The sequence below is a fragment of the Manis javanica genome, chromosome 9 (assembly GCF_040802235.1).
Source record: "Manis javanica isolate MJ-LG chromosome 9, MJ_LKY, whole genome shotgun sequence".
NCBI classification, from domain to species: Eukaryota; Metazoa; Chordata; class Mammalia; order Pholidota; family Manidae; genus Manis; species Manis javanica.
In genome coordinates, this window is record NC_133164.1 from 87,910,083 (window position 1) to 87,925,110 (window position 15,028).

At 37.1% G+C, this 15,028-nt stretch overlaps 1 protein-coding gene across 1 annotated transcript in view; it reads left to right on the forward strand.

The window, feature by feature from the left end:
• The window catches only part of MIB1 (MIB E3 ubiquitin protein ligase 1), a 146,038-nt gene that overhangs the window by 33,394 nt on the left and 97,616 nt on the right, over positions 1 to 15,028 (forward strand). Inside the window, exons 2-4 of the mRNA XM_017657469.3 lie at positions 2,156 to 2,327; positions 4,126 to 4,255; positions 11,466 to 11,570. Of these exons, the coding sequence (XP_017512958.1) occupies positions 2,156 to 2,327; positions 4,126 to 4,255; positions 11,466 to 11,570 (407 nt within the window). The remainder of the gene's footprint in view (positions 1 to 2,155; positions 2,328 to 4,125; positions 4,256 to 11,465; positions 11,571 to 15,028) is intronic.

Below are 15,028 nucleotides of genomic sequence, written 5' to 3' on the forward strand. Positions count from 1 at the left end.
GTAAGTTCTAGTCATCCACCATTTCGATGAAACTTTACCTGATTTCTTTTTCCTATTTGGTTTCTTAGATGAGTTTCTATCAGTGGTGGCCTGGGCTTGCATTTTTAAATTACTGTGCTTATTTATTTTTTTTGTTGGTGGTTCCCTTTCTGTTTTTTAAGCAGAGCAGTTCTAGATTTTAGTTTATTTTACTGTTTGTTCCTAAATATCTCTAATACTTGTTTTCTCCCAAATGATCTCATTTATACCTGTTTTTTTTTTTGTTGTTGTTATTCTACATCTTTTGTTTTCTAACCATATCCACCAAGTCCTAAATCTGTCTTGACTCTGTTTCTTTCCACTCTGTCATCACCTTGACTTAAACCACCATTGTCTCACCTGGAGTGCTTCACGAGCTTCTTACGACTTCACTTTGTTTTGATAGCCACTTTGGTTTTCTTTCTTTTGTTCTCCAGACTATAGCAAAAGTGATTTTTGAAAGTGGCAGACGCCTGCCCACAGTAACAGTAAATAAATAGTTCCAGAATGAATCAGTAGGTACTGATGTCTGGCGTCTTCCCTGTCCCTGCAGTCAAGCATTTGTGTGATGGGAGGCTGCACTGGAATTGCACACACGGCATGTTTGGCTTTGGGTGTCAGTCCTCTTTGGTAGGTCAGTAGGCATCCCAGCTTCCCTCCTACCTTCCCTCCGTTTTTTTCTTCTTAACCTTCTCAGCTCAGATACAAGTTTCTCTTCATGTTTGGCTCATTATTTAGAATCTGGTTACCTTCCTCAGAGGGATTTTAAACCTGGGTATAGGAAGTGAATTACATAGTTTTTTTTCCTTATCAGAAAATAGCAATACTGTGTTAGTTTTTGTAGAGGTACATAATACCATTTTATTAGCAGTACTTGATTTTGTTATCTTGATTCTTAGACTATCCCTTACCTTTAAAGAACATATTGCCTCCTCCAGAGGGAACTGAGGTTCTGAGAACTAAGATGACTCCTTCCTTTCATTTGATTATGGAAAATTTCTAAACTGATAAAGAACAGAATAATATAACAACCCCCCGTGAAACTTCACTACGAGCGATCTTGTTTCATCTAAACCTTACCTTCCCCTTTGTTCCCACCCAATTATTTTGAAAATAAAATACTTCAGTTAAATATAGATACTTGAGTTAAAATGACTATTTCAAGGTTGTAAAGATAGCTAGTGACAGAGCCATAACTTGAATCCATGAAACAGTGTCAGTGTTGTTTGGACAACACAGCCCTTGCTAGTAGTTCAACACTGTGTTTGACGGCAGCTTGTGTTCATAAAGTAGTGACACTGATGTTCACAAGCCATGCGTTGTTCATAAAACTGCTAGTTTTAATTTGTTGAACAAGTGATCTCAATATAACAGAATAGTAAAGGGACATTAGGGAATATTGGGGTACACTGGGGAACAGTTTTGGGTATCCTGAAATGTTATTTTCATGATTTTATAATGGTACCTTTTATAGTTTTAATGTTTATGTCATCAAATTCATGTGAACATTTTTAGTGGACATGATATTACGAAGGGTTAATTCTCTTTTTCTAGCATTTACTGCTTCTTGTTCCTTAAGGGAAACAAGCAAATAACAAATTATAGTTTCCTTTGAAGCTGGGAAACTTGCTTGGTAATCATTCTCTGAAGTTTATTGTTTATGGGGAGAAAGTGGTCACTACCTAGGGGTGAATCCTTATGTTAATTGATAGATTGTTTCCATGATACTCTGAGGGTAGAACTGTCTTGTCTTTTGTAGTATACCTGTGGACTAGGTTGAAATTCCTCAAAAGATTTCTGAGGATTTGGTCTGAAACATCAACTTGGTGGTAAAAGGTTCTTCCTTCTTTCTCTAGATTGGACTTAAGTTTCAGTTTGTGGATGAAAGCGAAGAAAGTGCTACTGAGAAATGTTCTTACTAATGAAAAAAGAAGGGGTAAAAAATGTTTAGTCTGAATTTGTACTGATTAAAGTATTTGAAATCTATTTTGAAACTACATTGGTACATTTGAAATATTATTTCCTGCTGTGTTGAAATACTTTGTGAAATGCTCTGTTCTTATTTTTTGCCCCAGGGAATAATATCAAGTAAATAATAGTTGTAATTAATGTAATTATGTGCCCTGGCTCTTACTAGGCATCAAGCATGATGGAACCATGTGTGATACCTGCCGTCAGCAACCAATCATTGGTATTCGATGGAAATGTGCAGAATGTACGAATTATGACTTGTGCACAGTTTGCTATCATGGAGATAAACATCATTTGAGGCATCGCTTTTATAGAATTACTACACCAGGAAGTGAGCGGTAGGGGAAACAATTTTTTCTTCTTTTGCAATTCCTTGTTTGTATTCAATTTTTAATACTATTCAGCCTTAAAAATAGGAGTTGGAAGTAGCTTCTGGCAGCTGGTTCAGTACCAGGAGGTAGCAGGTAGCAAGGCTGGGTGTGGACCAGGCTGGCCATATAGGGAGAAAAGTTCTGTGAAGATGGAGCTATGTGTATTTTTCCAAGATAATCTGGGCTGTTCTTTCTCTAGTGTAGAGACTTGGCACTACTCAGTGTTTGGAAGTGCAAGGACAGCCCAAGAGAGGCTGATTATTTTCTTCTCACTATGCATTCTGTGCTGTTAATTGCTTCCAGATGAACACTAGGGCCCATTGATTGAATCAGCAGGTGTTTATTAAAACACCTATAGTATACTTGTGTAAATTTGAAGGTAAATAAGACAGTGTTCTTAAGGAGTTTAAGCAACAGCTTAAGGGATTTTTTGATCAAGACTGATTTATCATGTGACATTTTAGACTACATTTACAGATATGTATTAAGTGTTTAGGAGCAAAAATAGAGGAATACTGATTATTAATGGGTACAGTTCAGCTTGTTCAGTGCTCTCATGTAGATAAGGATAGTACATAGAGGCAAGAATCTGACCAGTTTTAGGAAGCAGCAGGAGTAGGAAAAATGGATTATGAAGTCAGAGTGTTCCAGTTTAAATCCTGGTTCTGCTGTTTATTAATTGAGTAATTTTGAACAAGTTATTTATTTTTGTCTTTTGCTTTCAGTTTTCAAAATTAGAGTATGACAAAGACATTCTGAAAATGAATAAAATAATGAGATAAAATTAGAAGAACAGAAGGGAAAAAACCCAAACTTTCTTGATTTTATGAATGAGAAGGATGTAGAAGAATAAGGGGTAGATGTCCTTGGAGAACCAACTGGTCCAGGTAGTTAAGTGTAGGATCTTTCAGAGTCCAGAGTCTTCTGTAAGTATGCCCAACTTTGTTTAGGTCAAAGACAGTTTACATCAAATCCAGGCCACAGATATATTTTACTTGGCATATACAGTCCTCTGAATTTTTAAACAATTGCTAACCTTTTAAAATCAGGTAATTTCATGCAAAAAATGTAGGTTTATGAATTCTTGATACCTCTCCCCCTATCAGTCTGAAGTCTATCAACAATAGGCTTGTATTTGTTCTTGGCAACAGTTGGCTGAAATAGTGGAGTACCCCCCTCCATCCTTCACAAATCGTGTTAGTTCACCAAAGTCCCTGCCACTCCCTGCTATCTTCCTGAGTATGAGGTCAAGTGCCACTTGCCATTTTGTCATTGTTGTGGTGCTGTCTTTCTTAGGCTTTAACTTACATTACTTGCCAGACACTTGTAGGAATTTGAATTTGCCATCTCTAAAGTAGTGCAAGTGAAGGACCTGAAAGTAGATTGGGTTCATATGTTGATTCCATTACTGTTTGACTTTTGTGACCTTAGGTAAATTACTTTGCTCTTTGAGACTCAGTTTTCTTATTTGTAGAATGAATAATATGACAATACCTTCCTCTTAAGGAGTGTAACAGACTTTACACCTCTGTAAGTGCTTTACATATTTAGTAAAACCTCAGTAAATAGTAGCCATTATTACTCCAGCCACTACTGTCATCATCAGCTCTGTGGAATGCTATACTCCTGTAGCATGCTATTGTGATATTGACCAGAAGAAAGAAAAATCTTTTGTATTTTCAAAATAACCTGTTTGTAATTTTAAGAAACAAATAACTGTTACCTATTTTTACATAAATTTGAAAATAAGTAATTTTATTTTTAGGGTTCTGTTGGAGTCTCGTAGAAAATCTAAGAAGATTACAGCCAGAGGGATCTTTGCAGGTGCCAGAGTGGTACGAGGAGTGGACTGGCAGTGGGAAGATCAGGATGGAGGAAATGGACGCAGAGGAAAGGTAAAATATTTTTAAATAAATCATGTTATTCTAGCATATGGAATGTTCAGGAAATTTTTATTACTACCATAGTTGAATTTCTTGTCCCATTTTTTTCTTATGCCAATAATAATTTTTAAAATCTTAATTTTAGTATGGAAGAAAAGATAGTTTCTGCTCTGTTACAAGTATTGGCACTGCTTACAAAAGTCCTTGGGTAGGTTTTACCTTTGTAGCTTTAGGTTTCATATTGCCAATTTGTTGCCAGAATGCCTCTCTAAATATCCTGTTTGGGCCAGTCCTCCCTAGCAGTATCACGATCTCTACTTCCTTGATATTAAAATTTCATTTGAATTTACTTATTCTGTGTTCTCTTCCCTTAAAGGCCTATTTTGGAGTGGGTAATAGGCAGTTATTTTGTTGTCCTGTTACCCTTCTCAGGTAGTGTGTAGGGCTGTCTAGGGGTCAGTCATAGCAGTTAATCTGAAGGGGATTTTATATAGCCTGCTTAATGGGGCAGGATAGGTAGAGATATTAGGGTGAATGGGTTGTTGGTTTTATTTATTTTAGATTTTGTATTGCTTTTGCTGATTATTCATTCACTGATTCAGACAACAAATATTAAATGTGTATACTCTATTACACTTGATGCTGGAAGTACTGAAATGAGTAACATTTCACATTTGAGACTTAGGTGTCCATCACTATCAGTCCCACTCTTCTTGAAAAAATTGTTTTTAGTATTGAGGAATGATGGTTTTAAAGTCTGTGTCATTTGAGGAATTTTTTACAGGAACTTAAAATTTCTTGTATAACTTTGTGCTATATAGATTCTTTTGAATTAAAAAATTTTAAATGTTTTAAAAAAGTAGGTGTTTTCTAAATTCACAATATTGTTACTATATTGATTTTACTTGAAGGTCTACTTTTAATATTTGGAAGTCAAACATGTATTTTAGTCATTATATTTTAAGTACTTTAATTTTTATTAAGGAAGCAAACTTGCTTTTTAAAAATAATATAGTAAATACTTATTGAACATTTATTATTCGCAGGGTTATTTCAAGCATCAGGGATATAACAATAAAGAAAACAAAGTTTTTACTCTCCTGAAACCTATATTCTAATTAGGTGAGATAGAAAAAAATGTAAATTCTGTGACTAGTGTACCCTGTGGACCAGCAGCATTAGTGTCACCTGACAACTTGCTAGAAATGTAGTCATAGGTATTAGGTTCCATTCTTTGTAGACCCTCCAGATTAAGATCTTCATTTTAACAAGATCCCTAGGTCATTTATTGCACATTAAAGTTTGAGAAGTACTGCTCTAAAAAGAAAAGCAGAGCAGTATGAATTTGGAAAGGGTGCCACTTCTAGGTGGATGGAGTGCTATGGGGACGTGCTTGGCAAGCCAGTCACAGAGAAAAGGCCACCCCTTTGGGGATAGGGGCTGGAACAGCCTTGCTGCCATGCACAGGTCTCATTAAGTGCAGCTTGGGCTGGATGTCAGTCCCTACTCTCCTCCTTAATGAGGCCCCTTGTGCAGTGAGCAATTCATACAACCGTTATAGCAGTCTTATATCACACAGAAGAATTTATAAAATGTATGTAAAAGTTAAAAGAATAGTAATAAAATGAACACTTTTGATCTTACTATATTAAAAATATGGACTGTTACGAGTATCTTTAAAAGCCTCTGTTTACCCTTTCCCACTTGCAAGCCCCCCAAGGTAAGAAACATTTGCTGTTGTTGTTCCATTGTTTTTTTTGTTATATGACTTAGTGTAGTGTCCTGCATTTAGGATTTAATTTTTGGAAAACCACAAATCTAGCTATTTTAACGACAGAGCAGCACTGCCATTTTTGGATGAAAACTGCCAGAATATAAACTGAACAGAGCCTCTGGGTAACCTGCCTTGATTCCCTGGAAGTTTACAAGAGTGTTCTGGTGTAGTCTGTGGGAGGGTCACTGGTGAGTCCTGGGAAACACAGGGCATAACACAGGACCTCAGGCAGGGCAGAAGAATGGGCTAGGTGCTGAGCATTGGGCAGAAACATGGTCAGAGGGGATGAATTACTATGTATATTTTGCTTGTCAGCTTACTGTGGTCTAAAAGTTTTAGAGTAGTAGGTCAAAGCAGAATATACTAGGGTGAGATGAGAGACCTCAGCTAATCTAGGTGGCTGGGAATGGAGAGTGGGGGAGAGGGTGGGAACCTCATTATTATATAGTCCAAACAAGCCAAGTGCACTTCAGAATTTGGCCCAGGCTCACTTGGCCAGTGTATCCTTAGGTTGGTAAAATGGTATAAAGTGAAAAATAAATAAAACCATCTTGTAAGTGTAACTGAGTGAGGGAACTTAATATACTAAATCTTCAGGGAAACATTGTTGAAGCACGTTTTGGAGATTTAAGTGTGATTTTCATTGTCTGACTTTTTTTGTGTCCACTTGAATGAAGAAAGTTTTTAAGTCCCCTTTTTTCCTTCAGTGCTGCCTGCTCTATCCCAGTCCCCTAGTTAACCCACATGAATATTGTGTAGTGAATTCTTTTCGAGGTTAGAAATTGCCACCCCACCACCATCAACACATGTATTTAGCTGTATCTCTAGTATGAGCTGTATGAGGGGCGTGTACCAACCCAGGCTGATGTTGCAATACTGATGCAGTCTGTGGCTCACCATATGCCAACGTGTACCCTAATTTGAATGGTGATAATGAGTTCACACACAACAATAAACATGTTAAGTGTAGGCTTTGACAAGCATGATGTAAAGACATCATGGAAGTATGTAGTGTATTCTCAAAGGGTTTTTTTTTGGTACCACTACCTATGTTAGTATTTCAAGACTTGTTTTAATATTTTAAATGCTTTTGAATATTTGTCAATTAAGTGTTTCACATAGGTACACTAGATATATTTCTTTAAAAAATATATTGTGGAAAATTTCAGTAATAACTGGTGTAGAAAGAATAGTGTAACAATTGCCAGGCACCCATGACCTAACTTTGAAAATTATGGGCATTTAAAAAAATGCCATTTACTTGTTGAAGAAACCAGGTTCTTTAGATTTGGCTGATTGATTTACGGTATTTAACTTGTTCCGCTAGCCCTGGCATTTCTTATAAACTAGTTGTTAGGTGTAGAGGTTTGATTAGATTCAGGTTTGATTTTATTTTGGCAAGAATGCCTCACAGGTGCTGTGTTCTTTTATCTTACATCAGTCACATCAAAAGCACATAAAGTCTGATTATTCTGCTGTTAGTGACATTAAGATTGATGAATGGTTGCAGGTGTTGTCAATTCGTCACTTTTGAAGTTTCTTGGCAACATTTATTGAATAGTTTTAGCAGCCATTCTTAATGAGAATTGAAAGTATAAAGTTAATGCAGTTATTTTTTCATGCCACGTTGTTTCTTCTTCAATAATGAATCGAATCATACTAACAAATGAAGGAATTTCATTTAGTGATTAAGATCTTGACTAATGAACTTATATCCCAAGTAATTTGAAATTTAGGATGACTTGATTTAAATAAAATTTCTAGTCCTTGTGTTTTAGACAAATACTATTCCCTCATAAAAGTACAGACTTATTTAATCTAACATTGCTATTTTTAAAACAACTAGAATCCATCTGTATTAGATTCGTGGTTACCAAAGGTTCAAAGGTAGCCTCTTTACTATCAAACCGTCTAATATACCTCTCTTATTAAGCTATTATAAACACAGTCTGATTATTCTTTATTTCTTTCCCTTATTCTTCCTCCTCCATTCTTTATATGTTAGATGTTTTATTCTGTAATCTCTTATGTTTCCTTTGACTGCTTTTGTGAATAGTTGATTTTATTTTTTGCCTTTAGTTAGTATTTGGTTGGTCTGCTTTCTTTGCTGTGATTTTATTTTCTCTGGTGACATCTATTTAGCCTTAGGAGTGCTTCCATCTACAGCAGTCCCTCTAAAATACCCTGTAGAGGTGGTTTGTGGAAGGCAGATTCCCTCAACTTTTGCTTTTCTGGGAATTGTTTAATCCCTCCTTTATATTTAAATGGTATTTGTGCTGGATACAGTATTCTTGGTTCGAGGCCCTTCTGTTTCATTGCATTAAATATATCATGCCATTCTCTTCTGGCCTGTAAGGTTTCTGCTGAAAAGTCTGATGTGATGCGTAGTATGCCGTATCCGCCTAGCTTAAGTAGTACGGCTGCAAGTACTATGGAGCCTGCAATAGGAGCCTCTATGTGGGCTTTTGGCAGTCAGAGGTGTAGTCCATATAGGGGATAGCCTGATGGGTTTTCATTTTTAGGTGATCTTTTTTCTCTCTCTGGCTGCCTTTATTACTCTGTCCTTGTTCTTTGATCTTTGCCATTTTAATTATTATATGTCTTGGTGTTGTCCTCCTTGGGTCCCTTGTGTTGGGAGATCTGTGGACTTCCATGGTCTGAGAGACTCTTTCCTCCCCCAGCTTTGGGAAGTTTTCAGCGATTATTTCTTCAAAGACACTTTCTATCCCTTTTACTCTCTCTTCTTCTTCTGGTATCCCTATAATGCGAATATTGTTCTGTTTGAATTGGTCACACAGTTTTCTTAATATTCTTTCTTTCCTGGAGATCCTTTTATCTGTCTCTGCCTCAGCTTCTCTGTATTCCTGTTCTCTGATTTCTATTCCATTAACAGTCTCTTGTACCTCATCCAGTCTGCTCTTAAGTCCTTCCAGAGATGGTTTCATTTCTGTAATCTACCTCCTGAATTCATCCCTTAGCTCTTGCATATTTCTCTGCAGGTCCATCAGCATGGTTATGACCTGTATTTTGAATTCTTTTTCAGGAAGATTGGTTATATTATTTTGAATTCTTTTTCAGGAAGATTGGTTATATCTATCTCCCCAGGCCCTCTCTCTTGGGTTGTCTGAGGGGTTCTTGACTAGACCAGATTCTTCTGCCTTTTCATGGCAATAGAGGTAGTTGTAGGCAGGTGGCGCGTGTGTCAGCTAGGAGAACAAAGTCCCTTCCTACTTGCTGGTTGCCATGCCCTTCTCTGCTGCCTGTGTCGGTTACTCGCAGACAGGGAGCTGCCTGTGGGATAATAATCTCCTGAGCTGCTGTGGGTGGGGCAGCCCTCCGGGTAGCCCAGAGCCCTGTGGGGAGTGGCAGGCGCGCTGGGTGTATTCTCTTGCGAGAACGGTGCCCCTTGTGTCTGCTCTGGCTCCTTCTGTCTGTGCTGGGCAGCTATGCGCCGGCACTAGCCTCTGGGTCTGTTGCAGTTAGCTGCGCGCTGGGAGGAGAGTGTGTGGTTGCTGTGGGTGGGGCCACTTTCTGGCTCCTCTGCTGCTGTGGTGGAGCAGTGCCAGCTGGGGTGAATGAATGGCAGACTGCTTACCACCGTGAGGGGCTTCGGGGCTGTGTTACCCCCCAGGGGGTTGGGCGTTTGAAGTTCCTCAGGATTCCAAGCCTTCTGGGCTGAGTGTGCCGGGACAATTCTGTCCAGCTGTTAAGCCGCTGCCCCTTTAAGACTTTAAGAAAGCACTTGCTTTTCTTTTGTCCCAGGGAGCTGGCTGTGGGGACCCGCTCGCGGATTTTACTTTTCCATTCCTCTAATGTCCAGTACACCATGCAATGTGTGTCTGTGCTCCCAGTGCAGATTACTAGGGCTGGTTTTTAGCAGTTCTGTGCTTCCACTCCCTCCCCGCTCTGACTCCTTTCCTCCCACCAGTGAGCTGGGGTGGGGGAAGTGCTTGGGTCACAGCTTTGTATCTTACCCTTTTCTGTGAGATGCTGAATTCTTGCAGATGTAGATGTAGCCTGGCTATTGTACTGTGTCTTCTGTTCTCTCTTTTAGGCATAGTTGTATTTGTTGTATTTTCAAAAATATATATGGTTTTGGGAGGTGATTTCCACTGCTCTACTCACACCGCCATCTTGAGCCTCTACCCTCTCCGTCTGTATTAGAATCAGAAGGAATTTCTTGCTTAAGATTGCATGTTTGACTTTAGAGTACTAGAAACTGTTATTTTGTAAGGTTACATAGTGGTTAGTTGTGAAAAGTCTTAAAGCAAAGCTAGGCAGTGATGGACTGGAAGCTCGAGGTGGTAGTTACCCTCTGTTGGGAGCAGGAGGATGGATTGATGAGAGGCACACGGGGCTGGAAAAATACTGGCAATATGCTTTTTCTTAGGCTGATACTCATTTTATTCTTATTCTTCAGTTTCGTATGTTTTATGTTTATGGTTTGTTTATAAACCGAGAAGAATAAATGGTCTCATTAACTAATAACTTGAAATATTTCTCAAATGAATCTTAAACATAAAATCTTTTCATCTTCACAAAAACACCATAAAACAAAATGATTTCTCTATTACAGGGTGAAAATGAAAGGGTCATCATATATCTAGTAGTCTGTTTTTAAAGTCATGACTTAAAAATTATATTTAACATTAGCCTGGCATTTTTAAGTAATTATGAAGGTGAGTGATTATAAGGCTCATGGTGGAGAACTGCAATGTGTTACATGTGTAGCTTTCCATTCCTAGCTGTAGACTGGCTTACTTGAGGATATCTGTTCACTGCTCATTGTGTGTCATTTTTGTGCCATTGATTCTTGGCCCTTAAGCAGTAGCAACCTCCTTATATTTTTTGTATATCAGATGAGTTTACATCAGTCTGTTGAATGTGTGGCCTAGAGATTGTGTCTGGGTTTCCATTGTAGGCATGGCGTTTTTGCTTAGATGCCCACAGACTGCTTTTTGGGGCAACTAAAGGATAGTGCTGGAGAAGCAAAAGCAATTCAATTTCATTGAATATTGCCATTGAGCCATGTGCATCTCAACAGACCAGATAGCAAGTTTATCTTGAATTGTTTGGGGTACTTGGTCAAAGACTTTAAATTTTATATTGAATAATGGGTTTAAAATAATATATTCTTTTTGAAACCTTTAGAAATAGATTCTAAATTTTGTATTCAATTATGTATTTTCTGATAATCTATTACTGTAATTGCTAAACCTCCCAATTTAAAATTTCTACCGTGGTTTTAGAAATCACTTTATAATTCTGGAAATATGTCTCTAATTATAATCCAGTTGTATGTAGAAGTGACATACATGTGGCAAGTATTTTTCATGATCCTGTTATACAGCATGATAGCTGAAATGATTTTTAAAATTTAAATGTAATTAAAATAACTAAACTCTCCCCTTCCATTAAAAAAAATGCTTTTCTCAAAAATTCTTGTAGGTAACAGAAATCCAAGACTGGAGTGCATCAAGCCCACATAGCGCAGCTTATGTTCTCTGGGATAATGGTGCTAAGAACCTTTACAGAGTTGGCTTTGAGGGCATGGTGAGTAATAAGAACCGTGAAAGGTGAAAATACTGGGTGGATGAAAAGAGGGAAATAATAGCCCATATTGTATTCTTTTATTTATTTTTCTTTTGTTGTTACCTTTTGCCAAAATATAGCTATCTGAATTATGAATATGCAATAGGAGGAAAATCTTTTAAAGTGAGAATTTAATAAACTGCATTTTTACAATGTATAAACTGTTTAATAGTAAATAAGATTTTGCCTTCAGTTAATTTTTGGGTAACTTACTATATGTTGATCATATAGAGTGGATCCCTTATGAATGTTAAGTTGGGTGTTTATTTACTAGAAGCTATCAAAAAGGTTTGGAATGATCTATAAGACTGCTTCTTGGCACGACAGAGAATAGTAGTATAATGAGGTTTTTATGGTATATTTGTATTCTGTGCTTTGGTAGATGGTAAAAGTGTAAATTACAAAAGTGTTAAAGTTAGAATTATTTTTAGGGAAATTTTTTTCCCCTGTATTTTAAAAGTGTAGTATTGATAGTTGAAAATTATTGGCTTAGAACCACATTAAATAAGAGCTTAGGAGAATGATGTTGGTTTAGTCAGTGGATTGCCCTATATGTCTGCATTTTGTGGATCATTGTTCACATGTTGATGTCAGCTATTTAATTTATATAGTATAATTAAATATTATATTAATGCCAGAATATTAATGTCTTATCTCCTTTCCTATCTTGAACACATTCCTCATTCAAAGAATTCTTTAAATTTAATTTTTTTCAGTTATTTTATGTCCCATGTTAAGAGGGGAAAAATGCCACACTGTCCATTTGCTTTAATGTATTCCATTTACAGATAAAAGCTAGCAATGTGAATCTAAACACTTTTCTTGCCAGTTTTTATAATTGACTATAGCAGGGGTTATCAGTCTTTCACTATTATCTTCCTGCCCCCCCTGTTTTTAAATTATAGAATTTTTTAGGATTTTGACTGGTTAGTAACTTGCTTCACATGAAGCCTTATGTGGTATATATGCATAAAGAGTAGTATATATATATATAGATAGATTGAGCCCCTTTTTGATGGCTGAGTAGTACTCCTTTGTGTGGTTATGCCATGATTTCTTTAATGAGATTTCTGTTGATGATCTGAGTTGGTTTTTGTTTTTCATTGTTCCAAGCAGTGTCTAAGTAAGCATCCTTATGTGTATGTCCTTGCACATTTATAGGTGTATTTCCATAGGATAGATTCCTAGAAATGGAATTGTGAGGTTAAAGATCACATTACAACAATTTGACCCCTGTGTCTCTTTGGGTAGCATTGAACTAAATGTGATTCTCCAGTGGCAAAGTAAAAGAGAGTTGGGTCCTGTGTGTGTTTCTGTGTATATTGTGTGTCTGTGTATAAAGGATCTCCTCTCTTAATAGATCAGTATATACTGATTACCTACTGTATATATGTCAGGTGCTATTAGGCCCTTTTAAGTAAATCTGTAGATTTTCACAGAAACTCCCATGGTTGCTTTTCTAAGTTCACATTTTCTCTACTTTTCATTATACCACATCTGCCTCCCCACTCAGATTATTAAATAGTACATTTGTTTTCTTATAAAATTTGTTTTCTTTTTTCTTTTATTATATCATTGATATGTAATCCTATGAAGGTTTCACATGAACAACACTGTGGCTTCAACATTTGCCCATATTACCAAGTCCTCATGTGCCCCACCCGCCCCAACCAGAGTCACTGTCTGTCAGTGTAGTAAGATGCTATTGAGTCATTACTTGTCTTCTCCCAGCTGTACTGCCTTCCCCATGACCTATCTATATTGTGATTGCAAATTATAGTGCCCCTTAATCCTCTTCTCCCTCCCCACCCACCCTCCCCAAGCTCTTTTCTTTGGCAACCACTTGTCCTTTCTCAGAGTCAGTGAGTGCTACTTTATTCCTTCAGTTTTGCTTTGTTTTTATACTCCACAAATAATGAAATCATTCGGTGCTTGTCTTTCTCCTCCTGGCTTCATTGAGGTAACACTCTCTGGCTTCATCCACATTGTTACAGATGGTAGGATTTGTTTTCCTCTTATGGCTGAATAATATTTCACTGTGTACATGTACCACATCTTCTTTATCAATTCATCGATTAAGGGACACTTAGGTTATTTCCATATCTTGGCTGTTGTAAATAGTGCTGCGATAAACATAGGGGTGCATATGTCTCTTTGAATCTGGGATCTTGTTTTCTTTGGGTAAATTCCTAGGAGTGGAATTCCTGGGTCAAATGTTATTTCTGTTTTTAGTTTTTTGAGGAAATCCGTATTGTTTTCCACAATGGTTGAACTAATTTACATTCCCACGAACACTGTAGGAGGGTTCCCCTTCCTCCTCATCCTCGCCAGGCATTTGTTGTTTCTTGTTTTCTGGATGCTGGGCATCCTAACTGGTGTGAGGTGATATCTCATTGTAGTTTTAATTTGAATTTCTCTTATGATAAATGAGGTGGAGAATCTTTTCATGTGTCTGTTGGCCATTCGAATTTCTTCTTTGGAGAAGTGTCTGTTCAGATCCTCTGCCCATTTTTTAATTGGGTTATTTGCTTTTTGGTTGTTGAAGCATGTGAGTTCTTCATATATTTTGGATTCCAACCCCTTACCAGATAAGTCATTTATGAAAATATTCTCCCATACTGTAGGATGCCTTTTTGTTCTGCTGATAGTGTTCTTTTTAGTTTGATGAAGTCCCACTTGTTCATTTTTGGTTTTGTTTCCCTTGCCTGAGGAGATGTGTTCATGAAAAATTTGCTCATGTTTATATTCAAAATATTTTTGCCTATGTTTTCTTCTATGAGTATTATAGTTTCATGACTTACATTCAGGTCTTTTTTGTATATGGAGTTAGACAATAATCTCACTGTCTTACATGTAGCTGTCTAGTTTTGCCAACACCAGCTGTTGAAGAGGCTGTCATTTCCCCATTGTATATCCATGGCTCCTTTATTGTATATTAATTGGCCATATATGTGTGGGTTTATATCTGGGCTCTTTATTTGGTTCCATTGATCTACAGGTCTGTTTTTGTGCCAGTACCAAATTGTCTTGATTACTATAACTTTGTAGTAGAGCTCTCAGTTGCGGAGCATAATTCCCCCAACTTTATTCTTCCTTCTCAGAATTGCTTTGGCTATTTGGGGTCTTTTGTGGTTCCATATGAATTTTAGAACTATTGTTCTAGTTCATTGAAGAATGCTTTTGGTATTTTGATGGGGATTGCATTGAATCTGTAGATTGCTTTAGGCAGGATGGCCATTTTGACAATATTAAGTCTTCCTATCCATGAGCATGGGATGTATTTCCATTTATTGGTGTCTTCTTGAATTTCTCTCATGAGTGTCTTATAGTTTTCAGAGAATAGTTCTTTTACCTCTTTGGTTAGGTTTATTCCTAGGTATTTTATTCTTTTTGATGTACTTGTAAATGGAGTTGTTTTT